This window comes from Vicugna pacos, chromosome 22 (genome assembly GCF_048564905.1).
Source record: "Vicugna pacos chromosome 22, VicPac4, whole genome shotgun sequence".
NCBI classification, from domain to species: Eukaryota; Metazoa; Chordata; class Mammalia; order Artiodactyla; family Camelidae; genus Vicugna; species Vicugna pacos.
The window spans coordinates 20,890,453-20,913,689 of NC_133008.1; the positions used below are offsets into that span (position 1 = coordinate 20,890,453).

The 23,237-nt window shown below is 42.8% G+C and overlaps 2 protein-coding genes across 8 annotated transcripts in view; one reads left to right on the forward strand and one right to left on the reverse strand.

The window, feature by feature from the left end:
* Positions 1-5,928, reverse strand: part of ARMC6 (armadillo repeat containing 6) — a 17,269-nt gene extending 11,341 nt beyond the window's left edge. The window contains exons 1-2 of the mRNA XM_006199159.4: positions 5,792-5,928; positions 21-190 (exon numbers count right to left, since the gene is read on the reverse strand). Of these exons, the coding sequence (XP_006199221.2) occupies positions 21-147 (127 nt within the window). The 5' untranslated portion in view covers positions 148-190; positions 5,792-5,928. The remainder of the gene's footprint in view (positions 1-20; positions 191-5,791) is intronic.
* Positions 5,815-23,237, forward strand: part of SUGP2 (SURP and G-patch domain containing 2) — a 33,348-nt gene continuing 15,925 nt past the window's right edge. For 2 of the 7 annotated variants that reach the window (XM_072947324.1, XM_072947322.1), the window contains exons 1-4: positions 6,162-6,292; positions 7,664-7,795; positions 10,619-12,226; positions 15,245-15,365. In XM_072947324.1, the coding sequence (XP_072803425.1) occupies positions 7,675-7,795; positions 10,619-12,226; positions 15,245-15,365 (1,850 nt within the window). In that variant the 5' untranslated portion in view covers positions 6,162-6,292; positions 7,664-7,674. Of the gene's footprint in view, positions 5,966-6,156; positions 6,293-7,077; positions 7,159-7,663; positions 7,796-10,618; positions 12,227-15,244; positions 15,366-23,237 lie in introns of those variants that run through there. The other 5 variants (XR_012063145.1, XM_072947321.1, XM_006199032.4 and 2 more) reach the window with 4 other exon arrangements.

The window sequence follows — 23,237 nt, forward strand, 5'->3', positions numbered from 1 at the left end:
ACTGGGCCACACTGCCTTACCCTGTGACTCAAACTGCTCCACAGCCTCTTTCACTGCCTCCTCCGGCTCCATCTCCAATTCCTCGATGTTCTCACGAACGGCTGCATCGAAGGTTTCCTGGGTGATACGCTTGGAGGTCATTGTCATCTTCTCCTCATGGGGCCAAGGACACCCACTAGTTGCTCCCAAGCTAAGAAGGTAAGAAGAAAGCTTCATCGAGAGGGAGAGGCAACTGAGAACCTGGCCACCATTTAGGGAGCATCTACCAAGGGGCCACAGCCTACAACCACCCTGGAAAAATTCTTACAACCTGAGTCACAGGAAAGGGTGATATCCGAACATCCACAGAACATCTAAAAGTACAGAAGAGGGCAGGTAGTTTACCACATTTTATCTAAGAAATGAGGAATGTTAATATAACGTATGTACTTATAGTAAAAAGTAGTAATAATAAAGATAAAATAATATCTTAATAATATTATGTTGTATGTTACATGATTATAATATTATATGTATTACTCATATTTATTCACATATTACTCTGTATACAGTTATAAACTTTACATGTAATTACATAATGAAGTAAAACATTACAATAGCATATAGTTATACTAATAAAGATTTAAAATAAAACTTAATAATAATAAGAAGAAGAATGAAAGTAAATTAAAAGCTAACAGAAATAGTCACCTGTAACAGGAGGTAGAGAAAGGGTAATGAGAGCAGGAACAGAAGTTGAATTATTCTGTCTTAAAGTACTTCATTTTACAGGTTTGAATTTGGAACTCAGATAAATGCTTTGTGTGATTAGGAAAATAAATATGCCAAAATAACCAAAATAAAAATAAAAGCAATCCCTAAAACTCAAGAGCAAAATGAAACTAATGAATTTAACATTTTATCTTCATGGATCACTTAATGCAATTTTAAAACAGTGATATGACTGTATATTCTTTTTTTTTTTATAACGGTATATTCTTATTGGGATCTACTCTAAGGATAGAATCGCAAAAGAAAATCTTCAACAATTTTCAGTAATCGTGTTATCAGAAACTATATCAGTAATACTATTTGGAAACTATTATAGATGTAGCAAGTAAGTAGTAGCATTTGTATCATTAGGAACCAGCATAAAAGAAAAAAGATTCTAATATAAAATCAAAGAAGTAAAAACTCAGAACTCCTAAATTTGAACTGGAAATACAAGATGAATCATTACACATTTTCATTTGAGCAAACAAAGAACCAATTTTCTATTAATATGAACTGAGAATGCCTGGAGGAAATGATACCACAGCAGTAATGAGCACCCTGAATACCAGCTGTGGTCTCTATATACCATTTTCCACCAAAGAAGCCAGGGGTCTTGGAATAATGGTTGAGTCTATGTCTGGGTAGGAAATGGGCCAAATGAGCCAGGAGCATCAACGTGAGGCCAGAAAGCAAAGAAGCTTCTAAAGACTACTGGGGTCACATCAAAGGACTCAGACTACCCTAAAGGGCACTAGCTAAGGAAGATGGGATAAGTGAGCATTCAAACAAAACAAAACAAAACCAATAGATACCAAAATCAAAATCTGTGTATTCACAATAGTACTAAAAGAAACTGAGCTCATTCTTCTGAAAGTGGGCATATAAAGAATCCAGCATTAATCCTGCCTCCCTTATGCAAGTGGACACCAGGTTATAAAGACAGGACAAGGGAAAGTTATTCTTTGCCACAAATCCAGCTAACCAACCAAGACAGGACAGATCTAGATGATGATCTCCATGGGCTGCAAAACCGTGAGGTGCAAAACTGATGGGGAACCTGATAACAGATGGACAGTACCTGCACCCACTGTGTGATTCCATGTCATCAAAAGAGAAACTGGATGCCATCTGCCTCCCAACAAGAATAAAAGGCATCTGTGAAGTCATCTTGCTGAAAACTCAGACCTGAATCTGACTGAGTCCAGTGGAACTTTCTACGATGAAGGAGTGTTTTACCTCTGTGCTGTCCAATGTGGCAGCTGCCAGTCCCATATGGGATTGAGCAGGTGAAATGGAGCTAATACAACTGAGGAATTGAATATGTACCTTTATTTAATTTTAATTCATTTTAATGTAAATAGCTGCATGTGGTAAGTGGCTTTCATACTGGATAGAGAGGCTGTAGAGCTAATGACTAGTTTATAGGAAACTGAGGACAGACAGACAATACCACAGGGATGTGATCTGCAAAATCCCCATGGAAGGGGCTGGGGAGGGGAACCTCAGCTACAGGACAAACAGCTAGGGTTTTCAACAAATAAATCGCAAAAACAGTGAAAAGGACTGGGGGTCCATCAATAGATGAAAAGATAAACAAAATGTGAAGTCCATATAATGGAATATTATTCAGACATAAAAAACGAAGCCCTGACACACATGCTATGAGGTGGATGCACTTCAAAAACATCTTGCTAGGTAAAAGAAGTCAGATACAAAAAGCCACATATTGTATGAACCCATTCATATGAAATGTCTAGAACAGGCAAATCCATACAGACAGAAAGTAGATGAGGACTTACCAGGAGCTGGGGGAGGTGAAGAGGAGGGGGAATGGGGAGTGACTGCTAATGGGGATAAGGCTTCCTTTCGGGGTGGTGAAAATGTTCTGGAATTAGTGGTGATGATTATACAACTTTATGAATATACTTAAAATCACTAAATTGCACACTTTAAGTGGGTGAATATTATGGTATGTAAATTACAGTTCAATTTAAAAAATACTCTTCCAGTAAAAAACAAACCCCAAATGAAACCCAGCACAGGCACACACTGGAAGCCAGGGAACAGGATCAGTAGTTAGATGACCCAGCACCTTGGGCAGTCACTTCTCCTTTGCGGGTTTGGGGCACATCATAGAATTAAATAATGCAAAACCCTCAGTAAACTAGCCAATGGTCTTGACAAGAAGGTCCCCAGAGTGCAAGCAGTTTAACATTTAATATTTGCCACGCTCTCTTTTTAACAAGAGGGCAAACAGGCCTCAGGACCAGAGCCTAACAGAGGTTAACAACTTTTAAAATCTTACTTGTTTTACTATATCTACCTTGTTTATTGTAGCAATACCATGTTTCCATTTTGGAATTATATTAAGTTTCTACTTAAAATATATCACTTTTAATTAATTAATTAATTAATTAATTAATTATTTTTAATGGAGTTACTGGGGATTGAACTCAGGACCTGCGTATGTTAAGCATGTGCTCTACCACTGAGCTATATCTTTCCCCCATCATTTTTTAATCTTATAATAAAGTTGCAAGAATAGTACAAGGAGCGCTATCTAGGGGCTATACAAAAGGGTCTTGTAGCTTCACCAATGGTTAACATTTTGCCATGTTAACCTCTATGTGAGTGTGGGTGTGTGCCTATGTGAGTGTGTGACACATACATCGTTGGAGAGCATGCTTCAGGCATGGGATCCCTTCCCTCCTACAGATGTCAGCATGACTTTCCCAAGAAAAGGATACTCTCTTATACATTCACAGCACAAATGAAATTTAACACAAGAAATCTAACAATGATGCAATACTATTTTCTAACATATAGTACATGATGGACTTTCTTGATTGTCACAATATTGTCTTTTAAAACAATTTGTTTTTTTTTTTTTTTCTGGTCCTGGATCCATTCCAGAATCACAGAAAGCACAGAAAGTGTGTTACAGGGACAAAGGCACAGGGGGAGCTAGGGCAGTGGTATGGGAATGTGCTACATTGGGCTGTGTGGGAAATGAGCCACTCAAGCCCTCGCTTCTCTCTGTGGACGTAGCATTGAATGTGAATATTCCATCTGTGTTTGTGCAGATGCCTGGGGTGGGAAAGGTGGGAGGACAGGCTCCAGGGCCAGCCAGGGGGACTCAAATCCCAGGCCCTCCACTTAACCTCACTGTTGGTCAACTCTCTCATTTGTGACACAGGAACAAATACAGAATCTAATCATAGGGCTGGAGTGAAAATTCAACCCATCAATTCCTACAAAGCACTTGGAACAGGAATGGCACAGAGATCAATAAACATCACCTAGTTGTTGCTCTTGCTTGAGAGGTAATTCGGCCAGTTTATTGTGGGGGTGGAGAACTAAGGCATCAAACACCTCACCTCACTCCCTTGCAGATACCCCTGCCTTTTATTCCCCAGAACAGGGAGCCTGTTTAGGAGTAGTTAAGAATTTCCAAGATCAAAATTGGAGGAAAAGAAAAAGGGTTTCTGTTTCAAGCTAAAGAGTTTCTCAGCAGGGAGCCTGGGCTGGTAGTGATGGAATGGTCCTAGCCAGACCTGAGGAGCAGGAACTTCCGGTGTGGGTGCTGCTGGAGGGACTCTGCTCCTGGCTCTGCCACCAGACATTGCTTTTACCACCCTGGTCATGCTTCAGACCCAAGTGGGCCAATGGTGACTGGCTACTCTATCACAGAAGTACAGTCCTAAAAGGGGAATGTCATTGTGCCTACTTTAAGGATGAGGAATCTGAAGCTCAGAGAAACAATAAGAGGCCTGGCCAGGACCCTATCATGTTATCCCATCTCATTAACCCCTTTCCTCCAGGGACCCTATCACGCTAGCCTGTCTTATTAACCCCTTACCTCCACCTCGGTCCTCTGCAGAGCTTCCGCCAGACCTTCCAAGCCACCTCCTCCTGGACACCTTCCCTGGCTACTCAGAGTCTGTGTATTCTCAGCTCTCCCCACCCCTACAAGAACCTCCCTCTGTCCAGCCCTAAGATCCCTGAGCTGGAGAGGCCAGTGTCTGGCTTTGGAACAACCCCTTAGGCCAGTCCCTTAGGTCCAACATAGGCCTAGGGGGTGGGGGCAGGGATGAAAATAAAGATCTGGAGTTCATGAGAAAGATGGTGCCTGGGAATGGACATCTGGGAGCCACCTGGGGAACAGCCTAGGCCAGGAGAGGAGAGAAACAGTATTACCAGCCCCCACACTGCATCCAAGGCATGCTGTAGGGAAGGGAGTTATCAAGGTCCCCAGCTGATAGCTAGCTTCCCTCTCTAAGCCATGGTTTTGCTTATCAAGAAAACGGTGCCCTGACTCGAAGGACTCTCAATGATTCATCTTCCTCCATCTGCCACACCCACCCTGGTTCAGGGGGCCTCATCTGCTTTCTCCCTGCCATACCCTGTGCCTCTATTCTCTGCAAGACAGCCAGAGGGGGAATTGAAAGAACAGAGACCACCTCACTCACCTATTCAAAATCCTGCAGTGGCTTCCCAACGCTCTCAGAACGAACTCAAGTCTTACCAGGACTTTCCCTGCCTAGACCCTTTCACTTGTGCTTCTCCACTTCTTTTTCATTCTTCCCAGCTATCCAAGGGTCATCATAACCACTCTGGTTAAAGCAGACCCCGCTCTCCTATCGCATTACATTCTTTTATTATTTTAACATTATCTCAACATGGAGAGAAAGGGTTCATCTATTTGCTTTTACTATCTAGCCTTCTCCCCAAAGAAATTTAACCTGCATGAGAGCTGGGGCCGTTTTGTTAAACATCTTCCCCACCCCCACCACGGCCTAGGATGGGGATGGACATGCAGCAGGCACTCAGTACATACATAGGTGATAAATGAATGAATAAATGAAAAGAAAGCGAAGGCCAGGGAAGGTGGGCGATTTTGTCCCCGGGCGGCTTCCGTAATAGTCTTTCATTACCCAAAACCACGTCCCCGAGCGTCGCTCCACAGCTACTAGACAAACCCCGCGGCGTCCACTCCCTGCCCTGCGCGAGAAGGGGCTCGGCAGCCGTCATTTCTCACCCGGTCTTCGTGGCCACGTGGGGAAAGGGTGGGGTTCGCGGCTGTCACCGGCTGCGCCGCCTCTGGTCCCTTTCGGCCGCCGTACGCGCGCAGGCGCGTCGGCGCCGCGTCGCCTCGGCTTCCCTTAGTCCCGTGAACCGCTCCTGAGGTGACCAACGGTGACCGCGAGTGCAGGTAAAGCTGAGAGAGCCAACAGATATGCAACGGCCGCGCCTTAGCCTCCTTTTCTGGGCCGCTTCCCGTTGCCGCCGCCCCCGGCAGAGGAGTTTTTTTTGCCTCGGGAGTGTCCGCCCTCAAGACGGGGCAGTGCGCCTGCGCAAGGAGGGCTTGGCGGCGGCTGTCTGCGCCTGTGTATCAGAGCTCGGCGGCGGCCTGCGCCTGCGCGGCGCGGCGCTGCGGAGACCGTTGACTCATTTGCATGTCCCCGCCTCGCACGGTGGCGGCGGCGGGTGAGGAACCTGAGGCGGCGGCGGGGGCGGCTCCGCGCGCGGTGGGCTCGGGGTGAGGCCCGGGCCCGGGCGTCGTCGACGGGTGGGCCCCGGAGTGGGGGGCTTGGGCTTGATCCCAGGAATCCCAGGTCCCCCCTATGGCGCAGCGGGCTCGGCCCTTGAGCTGCGCTGTGGCCGCGTCCCGCCGGGTCGGCTTGGGGGGCGGTCTTAGGCCTCCCGTGCCCGACGTCCCCTTTTCTTCGTTCTCGGAGGCCAAGAGGAGGCGGGCCGCGCCCGAAGGGGTTCATTCGTTCATTTGTTCATTCATTCATTCCACCTGAGCCTGGAGCAGCCCCTCTGGTGGGGCGATAACGGCGGCCGGGCGCTGTATCTGGCTTTTTGCCATTTTTTAAACTGGCTCCATCCCGACAGCAACCCCCACCATTAGCTGCTCATTCCGTAGATGGGGAAGCGGAGGCACAGAAAGATTAGGTCTCTTGAATTGATCCCAGGCCACCTGGCTGGGAGACCCTGACCTTCGATAGCAGAGAACAAGGGGCGCCCCCACGAAAAGGACGGAAGGATAGGAAAAGAGGGTGATGGTTGTAAGAAATGGCTATATGGCTGGGATAGGTTTGGGTTTTGAAGCTGGGATTTCAAGATATATCTTGGTGGTTAAGGACACCGCCACTGGCTTTCTCAATGTTGCTTTTCAGTCTCTTTCTTCTCAGCCCTCAGGGCTTTGTCCCCACTACCAGTGCCCTATTTGCCAGGTTACAGTCTGGGCTGGCTGACCTTGGGTGGGTCACTTAGCCTGAATTTCCCTTTTCCAGTTTTGTATCTTTTCATTCATAATAGGACCCACTTCTTTACTGGGTTGTTTCCAAGAAGTGAATGGGATCGTGGAAGTCCCTCCCCTGCAGCAAGACCTGACACAGAGTAAGCTGGTCACTGGTCAGGGATTTTTCCACCCACTCACTGAGAGGCCTCTCTCAGAGGGAAGTCAGCTCTCAGAGCCTCTTCTGTGAAACGGGAAAATAGCAGTGGGAAAGATCACATCTTTCCTAACCAGCATTTGCAGGGGTTGTGCTCCTACTCCCCTACACTGTTGTATTCAGTTACGTGTATTGCTTCATGCAGTCATCCAGCAACCCCAGGAGACAGAACTGCTTTTATAGAGCTTCTTTTAAGAGATGAGGAAATAAGCTCCGAGAAGCAGAATAAATTGTCCAGGTTCAACATGCTTGCCTTGCTCCTCAGCCAACACACACCTTTGAGGTTCATGAGGGCAGAGCTCCCCTCAAATTAATCCTGCCTCCCTCTGAAGTACCGTGCCAGATTATGGATTACTGCCTTGTTACTTTGAGGATTAGGTGAAACAGAGCAGACTCTGTGAGCTTTAGTTGTCACTCTTAGTGTCTTTTTTTCCGCCTTCTCACTACAGGTCAGAGAAACATGGCAGCAAGGAGAATCACACAGGAGACTTTTGATGCTGTATTGCAAGAAAAGGCTAACCGATATCATATGGACCCCAGTGGTGAGGCTGTAGGTGAAGCTCTTCAGTTTAAAGCTCAAGGTAAATTTTTTTGGGGTAGAGGGATTGAGGCATGTGTTTAGGGTCAGGGCAGGAGGATTTCAATGCTGTAAGCAAATTGCAACTCCTCTGATCCTACCTTCTTATTTGTTAAGGGGAGATAAAATTTTTTCTTGGTCCACCTGTCAAATCATTATATAGAAGGAGGTATTGTCATTATCCAGAGCTGCTTTTCCCTAGGCACCCTCCCCCACCTAAAGAAGGGTTCTTAAATCTCCTGGCTCACCATCACTACCCAGGTTTGAGCTCTTACCAGTTCTTACCTGAATTATTGCAGAATCTCCTCCTGAAAGGTCTTTCAGCTTCTGGCTTCATTCTCCTTGAATCTGCCCTCCCCACAGATCTGCTTGGATTCTTGGGGCTCCCCATTTTGGGCTTAGAGCCTCAGACAAGTACAGGAGCAGCCAGGTAACTGGTGTATAAAAGACAGGAGAGTGTGGGGTGCAGAGGAGCTGTGGAGCTGCTGAGTGTAGGCTCTGCCTGAAAACATTTCCGTTGCAAAGTTTTGAAACATCATACCAGCAGAATCAAAAATGGTGCCTGCAAAGATTGCAGGACAGTGTGAAGGTCCCTCACCATGGCACACGAGGCTCCTAGCCCTCATCCCCTGCCTTGGGCCTCATGTTTCTGTGATACAGTGTGCCTAACTGTGTTTTGAATCCCTCATCCCAGCTCTGTGTGGTTAATTCCCTCAGGCACTAAGACCCAGCTCACAGGTGCCTCCCCCTAGGAGACCTTAGTAAGCCTTGGCATTGATTTTACATTGTGTACTTGCTCCTCTGCCTTGGGCTGGCCTCATCCAGGCTTTGGGCCTGTGCTGCTCGCTGTTGCACCAGCATAGCTGTGGAGGAGGCTTCCGCCTTATTGGTTGAATGAGTCTAAGTGCTTTGGACCTGGAGAAACTGAAGCTCAGAGACTGTCTCCAGATTCTGAGTTTTCAAAAATTATATAAGTGGTACACAAAAACATTCCTATTTCAAAAGACTAGAAAAATTAAGTAGTTAAGAGTAGGATATAAAAAGCCTTTTTGCTTTTACTCTTCAGAAGTAACCGTGTCAGTGGTATTTTGTGCATCCTTCAATTCTTTTAGCCCTATGTATATAATCCTAAACACTTACATGTTTTCATACATATACATCCAAATATCTGTGTATATGTATATACATATGTATATGTATGTACACACATGTTTGTGTATATACATATATATTTTAAAATTTTGATTTATCTTTTCCTAGAGACTCATAAACCAATACATACCTTAGTTACTTCAAGAAAGATTGAGGGCGGGGGAGGCTACAAACCCAATAGGATGCTTGAAGATTTTGGAAACATCTCTACCTTTTAAAAACCCTAATGCCCAAGTCACGCCTCATCCTCATTAATTAAATCAGAATGCCTGGTTGAGAGGGGTGATCCCCAGGGACTTCAGTGTGCAGCAGAGTTAGGTGCTGCCTTCTTACCACTTTGCCTCTCCTTCCTTCTGTTCCATTCTGGCCACATTTGTCCCCTCCTCTTCTTACCTCAGGGCTTTATCCTCACACTCCCTTTACCTGGAAGGCTTTCCCCATAACTGCACTTTCTAGCCTCTCACACCAGGCCTCTGCTGCTTAGATACATTGTTGTCAGAGCTGCCCACCTGACCAGCCTGTCTGAAAGTGGCTTTACTTCTTCATGTTCCCGCCTGCTTGATATTTCTTATAGGTGCTTTCTTGCACCTGAAGAATTTTTTGTTTATTGTTTGGCTTACTCAACTAACAGGTCTAGGAAGGTTGGGACTTTGTTGTCTCCTTTCCCTGCTGTAACTTCAGTGCCCATACACTGTAGGTGCTTAGTAAGTACTTGTTGGACAAAAAGACTTAGATTTATACAAAGCCCTGGCTTCCTGTGGCCTCTCGGCCCATCGCTACTTCTTAGCATCTCTCTCTCGCTCGCTTTTCTTTTCATTTGACTTTGATGAGGTAGTAGATTCTGATTCAAAAGCCAGAGAATAAGAAAGGCACTCTGTGCAAAGTCTCCCTGAGACCCTCTGTTGCCATATGCCCATAGTTCACTTCTGTTCCTAGCTTTGTACAGTTTATGCATGAATGAGAAAATGCAAATATAGTTTCCTATTTTCCTCATTTCCACACAGAAGAGGACAAAAGCACACACTGTTCAGTTTCCATTATGGCCTCTGTTGTTGTGGCTTGTTTAGCTTCTGCCTTCCCTCTTATCTGCCTCAGTCTCTGTTCTTTCAGAGTGTTGGACCTTTCTGAGGGAGCCTGTCAGCCAACTTTGGGTCAGGTGCTTGGCCATGGCCTAGCCAGCTGTAGTGGGTGCAGTGTCAGATGTGGCTCTTGCCTCAGTGGCACTGTGGGCTGAGAGTTCCTCCTAGGAAGTGGGGAAGGCAGGCAGCCTCTAGAAAACCTGTCTGCTGATAGAAATAGAAATACACAAGTGGTCTGGTCACAATAAAGTCCAGGTTTTTGAGGGGACCACACGTCCTTCCCTGAGTCCAAAAGAGGGCTTGTGAAACAGAGCCAGGGCAGGAGATCTGAGTGAGTGAGGGGCACTGCTGCCCAGCCTCCATGGACTGTTGTCAGGGCAAATGCAGGCCCAGTGCTTGTAGGTCTTCTGTTTTTATAAGAAGTAAATCTAGATTTTTAAGTGAAACCACACACATTTTAAATGTTGGCATCAAATATGCATTTCTAAAATGCACTCTGGCTGATAAAGTACTCCTGGCTGTAGGACTGTGGACCATCTGTTTGCAACTTCTGGTCTAAAGTACCTTTGTATTTCTTTTTGGATTGTTTATTTCAGAGCTTCTAAGGACAGTCCCAAGAGCCAGAGCAGATATGTATGATGACATTCACAGTGACAGCAGATATACTCTGGGGGGATCTGTAGCTCATCCTCGAGACACTGGGAGAGAAGGCCTGAGAGGTGATGTATTTCCAGGACCTTCCTTCAGATCAAGCAACTCTTCAGTAAGTGATGACAGCTATTTTCGCAAAGAATGTGGCCGGGAGCTGGAATTTTCCCACCCTGATTCCCGAGACCAGGTCTTTGGCCACCGGAAATTGGGACATTTCCGTTCTCAGGACTGGAAGTTTGCACTCCGTGGCTCTTGGGAACAAGACTTTGGCCACGCAGTTTCTCAAGAATCCTCTTGGTCGCAGGAGTATAGTTTTGGTCCTTCTGCATTACTGGGGGACTTTGGTTCCTCCAGGCTGATTGAGAAAGAGTGTTTGGAGAAAGAGAGTCGGGATTATGACGTGGACCGTCCAGGGGAGGCAGACTCTGTGCTCAGGGCCGGTGGCCAAGTCCAGGGCAGAGGCCGAGGTCTAAACATTGTTGACCAGGAAGGTGCCCTCCTAGGAAAAGGGGAGACCCAAGGCCTGCTCACACCTAAAGCGGGGGTCGGGAAACTTGTCACGCTGAGAAATGTGAGCACCAAAAAGGTACCCACTATAAGTCGTATCACTCCCAAAACTCAGGGCACTAACCAAATCCAGAAAACCACCCCAAGTCCTGATGTGACCCTGGGGACAAACCCAGCGACAGGAGATATCCAATTCCCCACTCAGAAAATCCCTTTGGGGCTTAATCTGAAGGATATTCGGCTCCCCAGAAGAAAGATGAGCTTCGACCTCATAGATAAGTCTGATGTTTTTTCGAGATTTGGGATAGAAATAATCAAATGGGCAGGATTCCACACCATAAAAGATGATGTTAAATTTTCCCAGCTTTTCCAGACTCTCTTTGAACTTGAAACCGAAACCTGTGCTAAAATGCTTGCCTCATTCAAATGTTCTTTAAAACCAGAGCACAGAGATTTTTGCTTTTTTACTATCAAATTTTTAAAGCACTCTGCTTTGAAAACTCCCAGAGTTGATAACGAGTTTTTAAACATGCTTTTAGACAAAGGTGCTGTGAAGACCAAAAATTGCTTTTTTGAAATCATAAAGCCCTTTGATAAATACATAATGAGGCTTCAAGACCGGCTTCTGAAGAGTGTCACACCACTGCTCATGGCCTGCAATGCCTACGAGCTGAGTGTCAAGATGAAGACCCTCAGTAACCCTCTGGACTTGGCTGTTGCCCTGGAGACCACCAATTCTCTCTGCCGGAAGTCTTTAGCCCTTTTGGGACAGACGTTCTCCTTGGCCTCTTCTTTCCGGCAAGAGAAAATCTTAGAAGCTGTCGGCCTCCAAGATATAGCTCCCTCTCCTGCCTCATTTCCAAACTTCGAGGACTCTACTCTGTTTGGAAGAGAGTACATTGATCACCTGAAGGCCTGGCTGGTCAGCAGTGGGTGTCCACTCCAGGTTAAGAAAGCCGAAACCGAGCCAACTCGAGATGAGGAGAAAACGGTTCCTCCTGCCAAACCCGAAATTCAGGCCAAGGCTCTGGGTGGTCTGAGTGATGGTAAGGAAAGTAACAAGTTTCTATTTGTTGTGATTGTTTTTCATGTTTTATAATGTCTCTCATTCGCTTTGAGATTTGTACATTGAAGTTCTTTACCCAGCTGAAACAAATCAGAATTTTAGTAGAAAACTCACAGTGACCAGTATACCCATCTGCCATTCATTCTATAAGCATGTATTAGGAATCTTCTGTCTGCCACAGAAGTCCATAGGCTTTCCGGGTCACAGACTGTGACTGGGAATCTGATGAAAAGCTATGGTCCTTGCCAGAGAAGATGCACATGTGTTTGTGCACAGTTTTGCTTGCACTTTCTGGGGTGTTTGTACCATCGTGTAGCCAAGGTTAAGAAGGTTATTCTAATAGCACCCTTTCCCTCCCTTCCCCCACCCCCACCAAGGTTTTACTGGAAGGGAGAGTAAATGCTGGACACTGTCTCTAATGATTCCCTAGGCTTGTGAGGGAAGGAAATCACAAAACCCAGTCCAGCCTGGCCTGGGGAGTCAAGGAGGCCATGTTTGAGCTGTTTTGAGGGACAGGCAGAAATCAGCTAGATTGATCCAGGTTGTGGAGGCACATTTTCATTCACTCACTTTTCTAGACTGGCTGGAGACTGAGAGATACTTAGGTATACCTGGTAACCTGCAGTTAACCAGTTGGCTTACTGGGAAGGGGAAAGGCCAAGAAGAAGGTAATAGAAATAGAAACGACTGGCTGTTTGGTGTCCCTTTTCTCTCCCTCTTAGATCCCTGGATGTTCTCACAGCCCAGACATCCTAGAGGTTAAGAGTATACATAGTGGCCATGTGGCCTGTGAGGAAGTGCCTTTTCCCCCGATAGAGTTTTCAGCTTCCACTGCCCCAGCCAAGTGGGGGAGTCTCATTTTTCCTTGAATCTCTTCAATCCTCTGCACCCTAGTGGAGCCCTGACTGTAGCAGGCAGAGTAGGTCCTGCCATGGATAGGCAGCCACACCTACTCCCAGAAAGGGAGCTTTCCAGGAGGGGGCTCAGGGCTGAAGCAGGACCGTCTTCCCCACACCCCCAAAGTAGTGTTGTGGAAAGTCAGTATAACAATGATACTGAAGAACTTTGTAAGAAGGACAGAAAAGTCCCCCATAACCTGAAGTTGCCCACCACCATCCCCTGGTTGTGTTGCTATGCAGGCCTGCCTGTAGCTGCAGTCTTGTCATACTTTTCTGTATTTCTACAGCATTTGCTGCGTCATGATTTGATTTAATGTAAATTTACCTCACCTCTCCCTTGATGTTGGCTTCATGCTGCTTTTTACTAGAGGCTTCTGAGGCTGAGCAGAGCTGGGTTCTCATGTAATTGGCATCTGCAAGCCTTGACTCTTTGTCTGGTCAGCAGGTAGATGGCACCAGTGTCCATCTTTTATGGGCACTGCCCTACCACTACTTACATTTCTGTTAGAGATGCTGAGATGACATCTTTGGTTGAATTTATTATTACTATTATTTTCACTAAAATTAAAAAAAAATCCTCTTTTAAAGGAGGTGTTCTCAGAATAATTGTTGCGTCAAAGCTAGGACCTACTTTCTGACTGTGGTCATCTCTAGAGATGGTTGCAGTGATCCACAAAATTTCATTGTCTTCGAAAGCTTCTGACTTTGAACCTCTTATTCTTTTTAGAATCATGTAAAAATAGCAGTTCTATAAAATGAGATCCAGTAACAAAAAAAGGAAAGCAGTTTCAGAGGGGAGATAACATTATAGTTGAAGGATTGACTTATCCTGTGTTAAGAACTCATACTGATGTTTAAAATACCATTCCACAGAACAAACTGGGAAACCTCTCCAGTTCAAGGGTGATTTTTATTGAATGAATGAATAAATAGACCATCTGTGCTAGTAAAACTAGCAAATATCAGAAAACCTAAACAATCTTAGTATTAGAGAATATAATGCACTTCTGTGTTGGCTGGTGACATTGTAAATTACAAGTCATATTGGAGGAAATACACACTTTAAAAAATGTTTTCATACGTTCAGCAGGTATTTTCTGTCAACGCTTACCTTGGGACCATTGACTTTTTTAATTGGGAAGGGTTTTTTTTTTGTAAATTTATGTGTGTTTTCTGATTACAAAACACATGTGTGGGGGGGTAGAGGGTGGGAAGGGATAGAATGGGATTTCAAAATTGTAGAATAGATAAACAAGATTACACTGTATAGCACAGGGAAATATACACAAAATGTTATGATAAATCACAGAGAAAAAAATGTGAAAAAAAATGTGTGTTTATTTTTTATAGATAAAGCACACAAAAAAAATGAAATCCCTGATAAATCTACCACCCATAGATAATCTCTGTTAACTTTCTGGTATATTTCCTTCTAATCTTTTTGCTATGTGTCTATATTTATGTATCTTTTCTTTCTTCTTTCGTATTGGAAATCACAACCTAGTATACTTTTTACATATTTTATACCTAGATACCTTTTTTTAATTAAAGTATAGTTGACTTAAAATGCTGTGTTAGTTTCTGGAACACAGCACAGTGATTCAGCTACATGTATGTACATTCTCCTTCATATTCTTTTTCACTAGAGGTCACCACAGGTATTGAATATAGTTCCCTGTGCTACATAGCAGGACCTTGCTATTTATCTATTTTACCTAGATACATTTTATCTTTCTATTTTCCCCTTAATATTGTGAACATTCAAGTTGAACTATATGCAAAAGGTGGTACGGAGTTGCTACACACCATTTCCTTCTATAGACTAGACTGTGTATATATTGCTCTGCTCAGTCACTGTAACTTTGTGACTGTTTCTCTCCTAGTGATTATGCTGTTACAGCTTTTGAGAGGATAGTTTGCATATTGGTTTCTAGAATAACAGGCCCTTTTCCTCCTTTGAATGCTTGTCTCTTGGGAATGAGGATTTCAGCTGCTGGTGCCTGCTTAGGTTCTATCCTAAGCCCCTGATGCTGTCCTGGTTTTTCCAGGCCCTGTGTGGTCAAGTGTGTTTCTCAGAAAAGCCTTTCTATATGTTCCAGTGGTCCCCCAGCGAGCAGATCACAAGGTGGTGGACACCATTGACCAGCTGGTCACACGAGTCGTTGGAGGCAGCCTGTCTCCCAAAGAGAGAGCTCTTCTTAAGGAGGACCCTGCTTACTGGTATTTATTTATTTGTTTGTTTGTTTATTATTTTTTTGAGAATAAATTTGTACGTTTATGTAGGTTGTATAAACAGTAACATCCCCAAGTGTATCGATTTCTTCTGATGTGTAACTTAGACTCCTGGTTTGGTACAGCCCTTCAGACATCCATTGAAAAGACAGTTTTTCCTTGTACGTTAAATACTGGGTCTCTCCATATCGTTTTATACCTCCATTCCTCACTGATTGATACAGTTTTTCAGTTGACACTGTTCCTTTTTCCCAAGGGATTCCTGAGCACTTCTGATAGTTGATGTTGCTCTTCTCAATCCCTCCCATAAAGTGCACAGCAATGTTTTGTGTTGCTGTGATGATGTCTAGAGCTGAGGGTGAGAATGTTTATTTTGAGTGGTGGTGTCAGTCAGTGGGGAGTGCATGAGGATGGGTCAGATTCACGTGGGTTCAACCTCCAGCCCTGCTGCTGACTTGCCCTGTGGCTTCTTGTGCGGGTGTGGAGCTCCTTGTCCCTGCTGTGCTGGTTTGAGGATGACATGAGAGGTGCATGCAAAGAGCAAGTGTAAGATGAGGAATATGTCACAGCGGTTGTGATTTCTTGCTACTGTTGGCTAAACTGTCTTTTCCTTTTGCCTTATTGTCTCTTCATCTGAACAGAACAACTTTTTAAAATTAAAGTTTTCACCATAAATATAGTACTTGCTTATTAGAGAAAGTAAAGAAGAACAGAAAGTTGGGGGAAGCCACCCATGTGCCTAGTAATGTCCGTTGACATTTTGGGGTGTTTGTTTCTAGTCATTCTGCTCATTAGGGACTGTTTGGTTTTTAACATAGTTGTGTTACATGTGTAACATAGCTGTGATACAATATACCCTGCTTCTTTTAGATAATAGGAAAATGCTCATATTCTCTATTCTTTGTAAACATTTCAGGTGGCTGCATTTACTGATCCATAGAATTGGTGATCAGTTTATTTAGCCATTCCTCTCTTGTTGGTCTTTGGGAATGTTTTTGATTGTACACTATTTAAAATATTTTTTCTTAGAATAGCTTAATGTGTCACACTTTCATGTGTGTTTAGGATTATCTCTAGATTAGATTGATGGAAGTGGAAAAGTTTTATGCTTTGTTAGCTTAAAAAAAAAGATCAAAGGGGCATATGCCATTTGTAAAAATAGAGAATAGTAAAAAGGCAAAGATGGAGTTACTCAGAACTCTCCCATTTTTTTCCCTACAGTGTGTGCTCAGTTGTTGTGTCCTATTTTAAACTTAGTATAATTGTCCTTATTATCGCCGAGTGTGTACTATTCCTTCATACACGGTACCCTACACTTAACCACTGCTGATTGGTGGATTTTTACATTCTAATAACATGATGAACAAAGTTTTGCTTTTATTTCTGTCAGTTTATTACAGTAATATCTGGGAATGAAATTGTTGGTTTAAAAGCAAAGCTCGCTTTAGAGGCATTTGATCTGTCTGTTTCTCAGCTGCAGCTTTATTGACATTTGAGGCTGGATAATTCTCTGTGGTGGGAACTGTCGTGGGCATCCTTGGCTTCCACCCACTGGATGCCAGTAGAACCCTCCATCCTAGCTGTGACAGTCAAAAATACCTTCAGACATTGCCCAGTGTCCCCTGGGGGACTGAGTTGCTCCTGGTGGAGACCACTGGTCTTTATCATCAGGTTCCTTTCCATGCGTTATTTGTCCCAGTTGACACTCTCACTGCCGCTCCATACATGTTCCGTGCCCTCACAGGAGTGTTTTGACTTAAAAATAGTTTCATAGTGTGATGTTTTACCTTATGTTCTTTTGTTAATTAAAGAGACTATGTGTTTACTCATAGAACTTGTAGTTGTAGTTCCTCTTTTTGAGTGGTCTGTTCAGGTCTGATGTAGTCAACATTGTACCCATACCAAATATTCTTGCTGTTATAATTACTAAAGGTGCTTGAAAGGTATAAATTTCTGTGTAATGGTACCAGGGCTTTGGTCCTAACCAGCATGATTTACCAGGAGAAGAGTTGGAACTTGTTATGGTTTTATTTTTGCAGAATTCTGGAATTCATCTAGATTATGTTCATGTATTGAATAAGATAAGCATGTAACTTAGAAATTTTTTTAAAAAAAAAAACACCAATAACCTAATTGCTCCAGTATCATTTACTGAATACTTTTTTTTGTCTTTGTATATGTATTTTTTTATTGAAGTATAGGCAGTTTACAATGTTGTGTCAGTTTCTGGTGTACAGCATAATGCTTCAGTCATACATGAACATATGTGTATTCATTTTTATTGAATACTTTTATTTAGCAAACACTTTTGTTTTCTGTGCCTGTAGTACCATTTTAAGCAGTTTACTGATTGAAGCTGTCTGAACCCTCATAAACAACCTTTTGGGGTAGATATGTTGTCATCCTTATTTTACAGACAAAACTTGCTCAAAAGAGGTCTCTTGCCTCAAGGATGCACAGCTAATAAAGGACAGAGCTGAGATTCACATTCAGGCTCTGTGGGCTTAACCAGTGCTCATGCTGAAGAAAGGAAGCTAGATAGCCTCAGATTGACAGATGAAAGCAGAAACCAAATCCTCTGGGTATGATGTCATCTAGACTTGGAAGACCCAGGGGCAATTTCCAGGTGATTGCTGAGATGATTGGGCTAAAGGGGAAGCAGATCCTGAGAGGACTGGGGGCATGTGCCTCTGCCCCATGACCACTGCACACTAGCCAGCAGGCTTATGATCACTGACAGCCAGGGGTGGCAAACAGAACCATAGCCAGAGTCAGGTGTGTGTGTGTGGTGGTGGTGGTGGTGGTGGTGGGAGGGGTGTACAAATCAGAATAAGCATTGAGCTAAAAACCAAGTATTTGAGGAAAATCAGCATTATGAAGGAGGATCATCAAACTCAATAGAGCTGACACCTAAGAAGACAGAGTTACTATAAGAAAAAGAAGATTGTCTAAAAATGCATATATGTAACTAATAGTTTTAAATGGAAAATAATATATTGTATCCATGAAACAGGAACTGCTTGTTATGGAAAAGAACCAATTAAGGATCTTGAAATGAAAAATCTCATTTTTAAAAAATTTTATTTGTTAATATTTTATTTATTTATTGTTTTATTTAATTATTTTATTTTGGTGGGGGGTGGTAATTAAGCTTATTTATTTTTTTTCGAGGAGGTACTGGGGATTGAACCCAGGACCTCATGTATGCTAAGCATGCACTATACCACTTGAGTTATACCCTCCCTGCCAAAAAAAAAATCTCATTGTTGAATTAAAAATCTCAGTTGTTAGCTAGTAGAATAGACCTGGTTGAAGAATAAATTAGGGGGCTAAACTTTGAGCATTGATCACTTGTGAACTCCTTCAGGAGATATTACCCCGAGACCATAAGGAGAAAGAATGTGATCCAAAAAAAACCAATGTTAAGAAACTAGTAAACTTAGGTTTTTGGTGTGTATGTTTGAACTCTTAAGTCAAAGTAGTACTTGTTTGTGATTCCCCCCCCGCCAAATCAGTTAAACTAATCACAAAGGCAAATACTTATACCATAATCCATTCCCATACCAATTCCACTCCTTGGAGGCAGTCACTGTTAATTCCTTAAGCTGCTTTTAATAGTTACCTCTGTATCTCTAGAAATGATAAGCCTGTTACCTTTTCTTGATCTATCAGGTTTTTTTTTAAATGTATAGTCTGAGTTTTTTTTTGTTGATTGAAGTATAGTTGATTTACAGTGTTGTGTTAATTTCTCATGTAGTGATTCAGTTATACAAATATATACATGTGTATATTCTTTTTCATTATGGGTTATTTTAAGATACTGAATTTAGTTCTCTGTTATACATTAAGACCTTGTTGTTTATCTGTTTTATATATAGTAGTTTGTATCTGCCAGTCCCAGACTCCTAGTTTATACCTACCCCTCCTCCTTGGTAACCTTATGTTTATTTTCTATGTCTGTGAGTTTCTTTCTGTTTCATAAATAAGTTCATTTGCATCATTTTTTAAGATTCCACGTGTAAATGATAACATATGATATTTGTCTTTCTCTGACTTACTTCACTTAGTATGATAATCTCTAGGTCCATCCATGTTGCTCCAGATGGCAGTTTCATTCTTTTTTATGGCTGATTAATATTCCATTACACTTGTGTGCACATGTGTGTGTAAACACACAGTCATCTGTCAGTAGACGTTTAGGTTGCTGATCTACCAGTTTTATGCATTAGTGTTGACACCCTATGAAGATAGATGGGGATTTAGCTTACTTTCCTCCCCAGTGTTTGAGGAATTCTGTCATCTGATCAGGAGATTCCCAACTCGAAAATAGGTTTTTTTTTTTTTTTAATAATAGTTTCTTTTTATTAGTTAGGACAGACCTCAGGAAGCAGATGTAAGAAGGGTTTCTATTATTTCCACCCTCCAAGGTCCAGCAGGAATTTGTGACTCCCTCTCCCCACGAGGAGGGGCGAACTTAGGTTTGTTCACAGCCTCACAGCCAAGCCTTGCGAGCAGAACTGACTGCTGCCTCTTGCCGAAGAGGCCTGCCTCTCTGGTGCACTAGCATGTCCATAGTACAGACAGATACCACACAAACTTTGCTTCCTCATCTGGAGCACCAAGAAGTAGACATCCTCTGCTTTCTATGAGAGACATTGTGGAGCAACAAGCCTCTAGAATGGTCCCAACAGTGCAAGAGTAGAGCTGAAGGAACATGTTATGCTTCGTTTTCTCGCATCTTCTAGATTGTCCCTGGGATTGGAATGACCCTTACCTTTCCTGGACTATGCACTCCAGAGACAGCCCACTAGGTCCACGTGTTTATAGACTCAGAAAGAAATAGGTGGCCAAGAATCTTGTTTAGCCTCAGCAAGGTTGTCCAAGGGCCCCAAAGGGAACACAAAAATCTAAATAATTGATGCTTGGGGGAAAAAACCCTAAAATCCCACATTATCTAAATATTAAATATGCAAGGGGAAGAAGGGAAGTGGATGCTAGGGCTCTTGGCTTGTTTAGAATAAGGATACAGCTGGTGAGTAACTCTGGACAGTAACAGAAAATAAGAGCTTAAATGTTTATTCCCATTAAAGGCATAGAAATGGGATTTAGAACTTCCCTACTAGTATAAAAGGGTGAGGAAAGCAAAAGGTACTCAGTCTAATGAAAAGCCAAAAAAGAAAAAAAAAAAAGAAGAGAAAAGAGAAGCAGATAGGAAACAAGAGTTTAAATTTATTCAGCCTTACTAGGAATACACAAGTTTCTGCCGGTTGATGCTGCCTTTATTAGCCAGAGACTCAAGTTTGAAAGCAGCAGCTGTTGGAGAGGGTGTGGGGAAAGGGAACCCTCTTACACTGTTGGTGGGAATGTAGTTTGGTGGAGCCACTATGGAAAACAGTATGGGCATTCCTTAAAAAATTGAAAATAGATGTACCCTATGATCCAGCAGTACCATTCCTGGGCATATATCCAGAGGAAACTCTAATTCAAAAAGATACGTGCACCCCACTGTTCATAGCATCACTATGTACAAAAGCCAAAACATGGAAACAACTTAAAAGTCTATTGACAGATAAAGAAGTTATGATATGTTTATACAATGGACTCCTACTCAGCCCTTAAAAAGAATAAAATAATGCCATTTACAACAACATGAATAGACCTAGAGATTATTACACTAAGTGAAGTAAGCCAGAAAGAGAAACAAAAATACCATGTGGTATCACTTATATGTGGACTCTAAAAAAAGGACATAAATGAACTTATTTACAAAACAGAGACAGACTCACAGTCATAGAAAACAAACTTATGGTTACTGGGGGAAAAGGGGATGGGGGGATAAATTGAGAGTTTGGGATTTGCAGATACTAACTACTATATACGAAACAGATAACAAGATTCTACTATACAGCATAGGGAACTATATTCAATGCCTTGTAATAGCTATAATGAAAAAAATACGAAAAGGAATATATATATGTATCTGTAACTGAATCACTATGCAGTACACCAGAAATAAACACAACATTGTAGATCAATCAATCAATAAGAGCAGCAGCTCTTAGTTCCTCATCAGAGTCACTTAAAACACAGGGAGTGAAACATAAAGATGGAAGACAATATACCAAGCAAATGCTATTGAAGAGAAAGGAGATATGGAAATGTTACTTCAGACAAAACAGAAAAACATTCAAAGGGGCAAAAAGAGGTTACTGACAAGGGAAAGTCATCATGAGCTACAGTGGTTGGGAATCTCACTGCTGGAACCACACGTGGCTATGAGCTATGTAAACATTTGGAAGTATAAGAGGAACTGGAAATCCTTACTGTGGTAGGAGACTTGAATGTACTTTCCCTGAAATGGGTAGATGTCATCCAAATAAAAGTGTGGAAAATTTAGAATACAGAGAATGATCATAAATGAATAGAGATGATGTACTAATCATTGTTGAACAGGCAGTATTCAAAGCATTTTCCTTAAAATGAAAAGTATATAACTCAAGCCTCACAAGTAGGTTATTATTATTATCTGTCCCTTACAGGTGAAGAAACTGAGGCATAGAAAAATTCATAAATCTCACAGCTAGTAAGTGGCTACACTGGGATTTGAACCTGGCAGACTAGCTTGGGAGTATTCTGTGCTCTTGATGTGCTCCATTAGAACTGGGGGAGATGGATTTGTGACTCATGTTCTCAGACTGCACTTGGCATCAGAACCATCCAGGGGAAAGGGACTTACATTGTGGGATCCAGGTCACCTGGGCACTGACTGTGCTTTCTGCCCTGGATGAGGAGTGGCCTTGCTGCAGCTGCGTTTGACTTGAGAACCATGTGTTGATCAGCTTTCCCTTATGTGGGAACCCTTGCTTGTTAGGGTTCAATCTTGCAGGATGCTGCTGTTGGCCAACAGAGTGTCCAGGGCAGTGGAGGAGCCAGCACACAGCCTGTTTCCTCACATCCAGCCAGACCTTAATTGTGCAGAGAGCATCAACAGGAGCTTCATATGGAGCTGCTCACCAGGGACATGCTGCATCACATGGTGCTGCCAGCATCCTGCTGTGCACTGCCACCTCGCTTCCAATCAGCTTCTGTTATTGGTAATTGGGAACCTCATCTAATGTGATCTCAACATCACAAAAAGCCACATGAAGTATTGCTGTATTCACCAAACAATACTCATTCTTTAACACAGACTGAAAATGAACATTCACAAAAAACTTGTTATGAATGAGGACATGAAGAGAGTTACATACAGCACATCCCAGGAAAGGAATTACGTGGGCCACTTTATGCAATGCATAAAAGTTGCAACCAGCAACAGCCAAAATAAAACAGGCTTGTAAATAACTTTTGAATGAAAGAGAATTAGAATTGAAATTAAAAGCTCTTCAGAAGGAAGTAGCAGGGAGAGCACTGCATATGGAATGTAGCCGCAACAACAGCTGGGGGAAAAGTGCAACCTTGGGTGTGTTTATCAGAAATAGACCGAAGATAAGCATTCAACAACTCATGAAGCTAGAAAGAAATGGTGAAAAAAGGCCAGAGACTAGAAGGGAAGAGTTAATAGAGATGAAAGAAGGTGCTAATGAAATGGTCAGCAAAGTAAATAAAGTGAAAGTCCCTCTCCATGCTCCTTTCTAACCCATTCCTCAGAGCTAATTCTTAAGTTTGCTTTGTATTCTTTCAGCCTATGTGAAAAAGGCAAATATATGTGTATGTACACAGTGCAGCTTCACATGGTCTGTATCGATGTTGATATTCTTCTATAGCTTGCTCTCCATGCTGTGGATCTCTTTCTGTCAGTACTTGTAACTCAAACTCCTTTTTTCTATACTGTTCTCATTGTGACTCTGACATGTGATT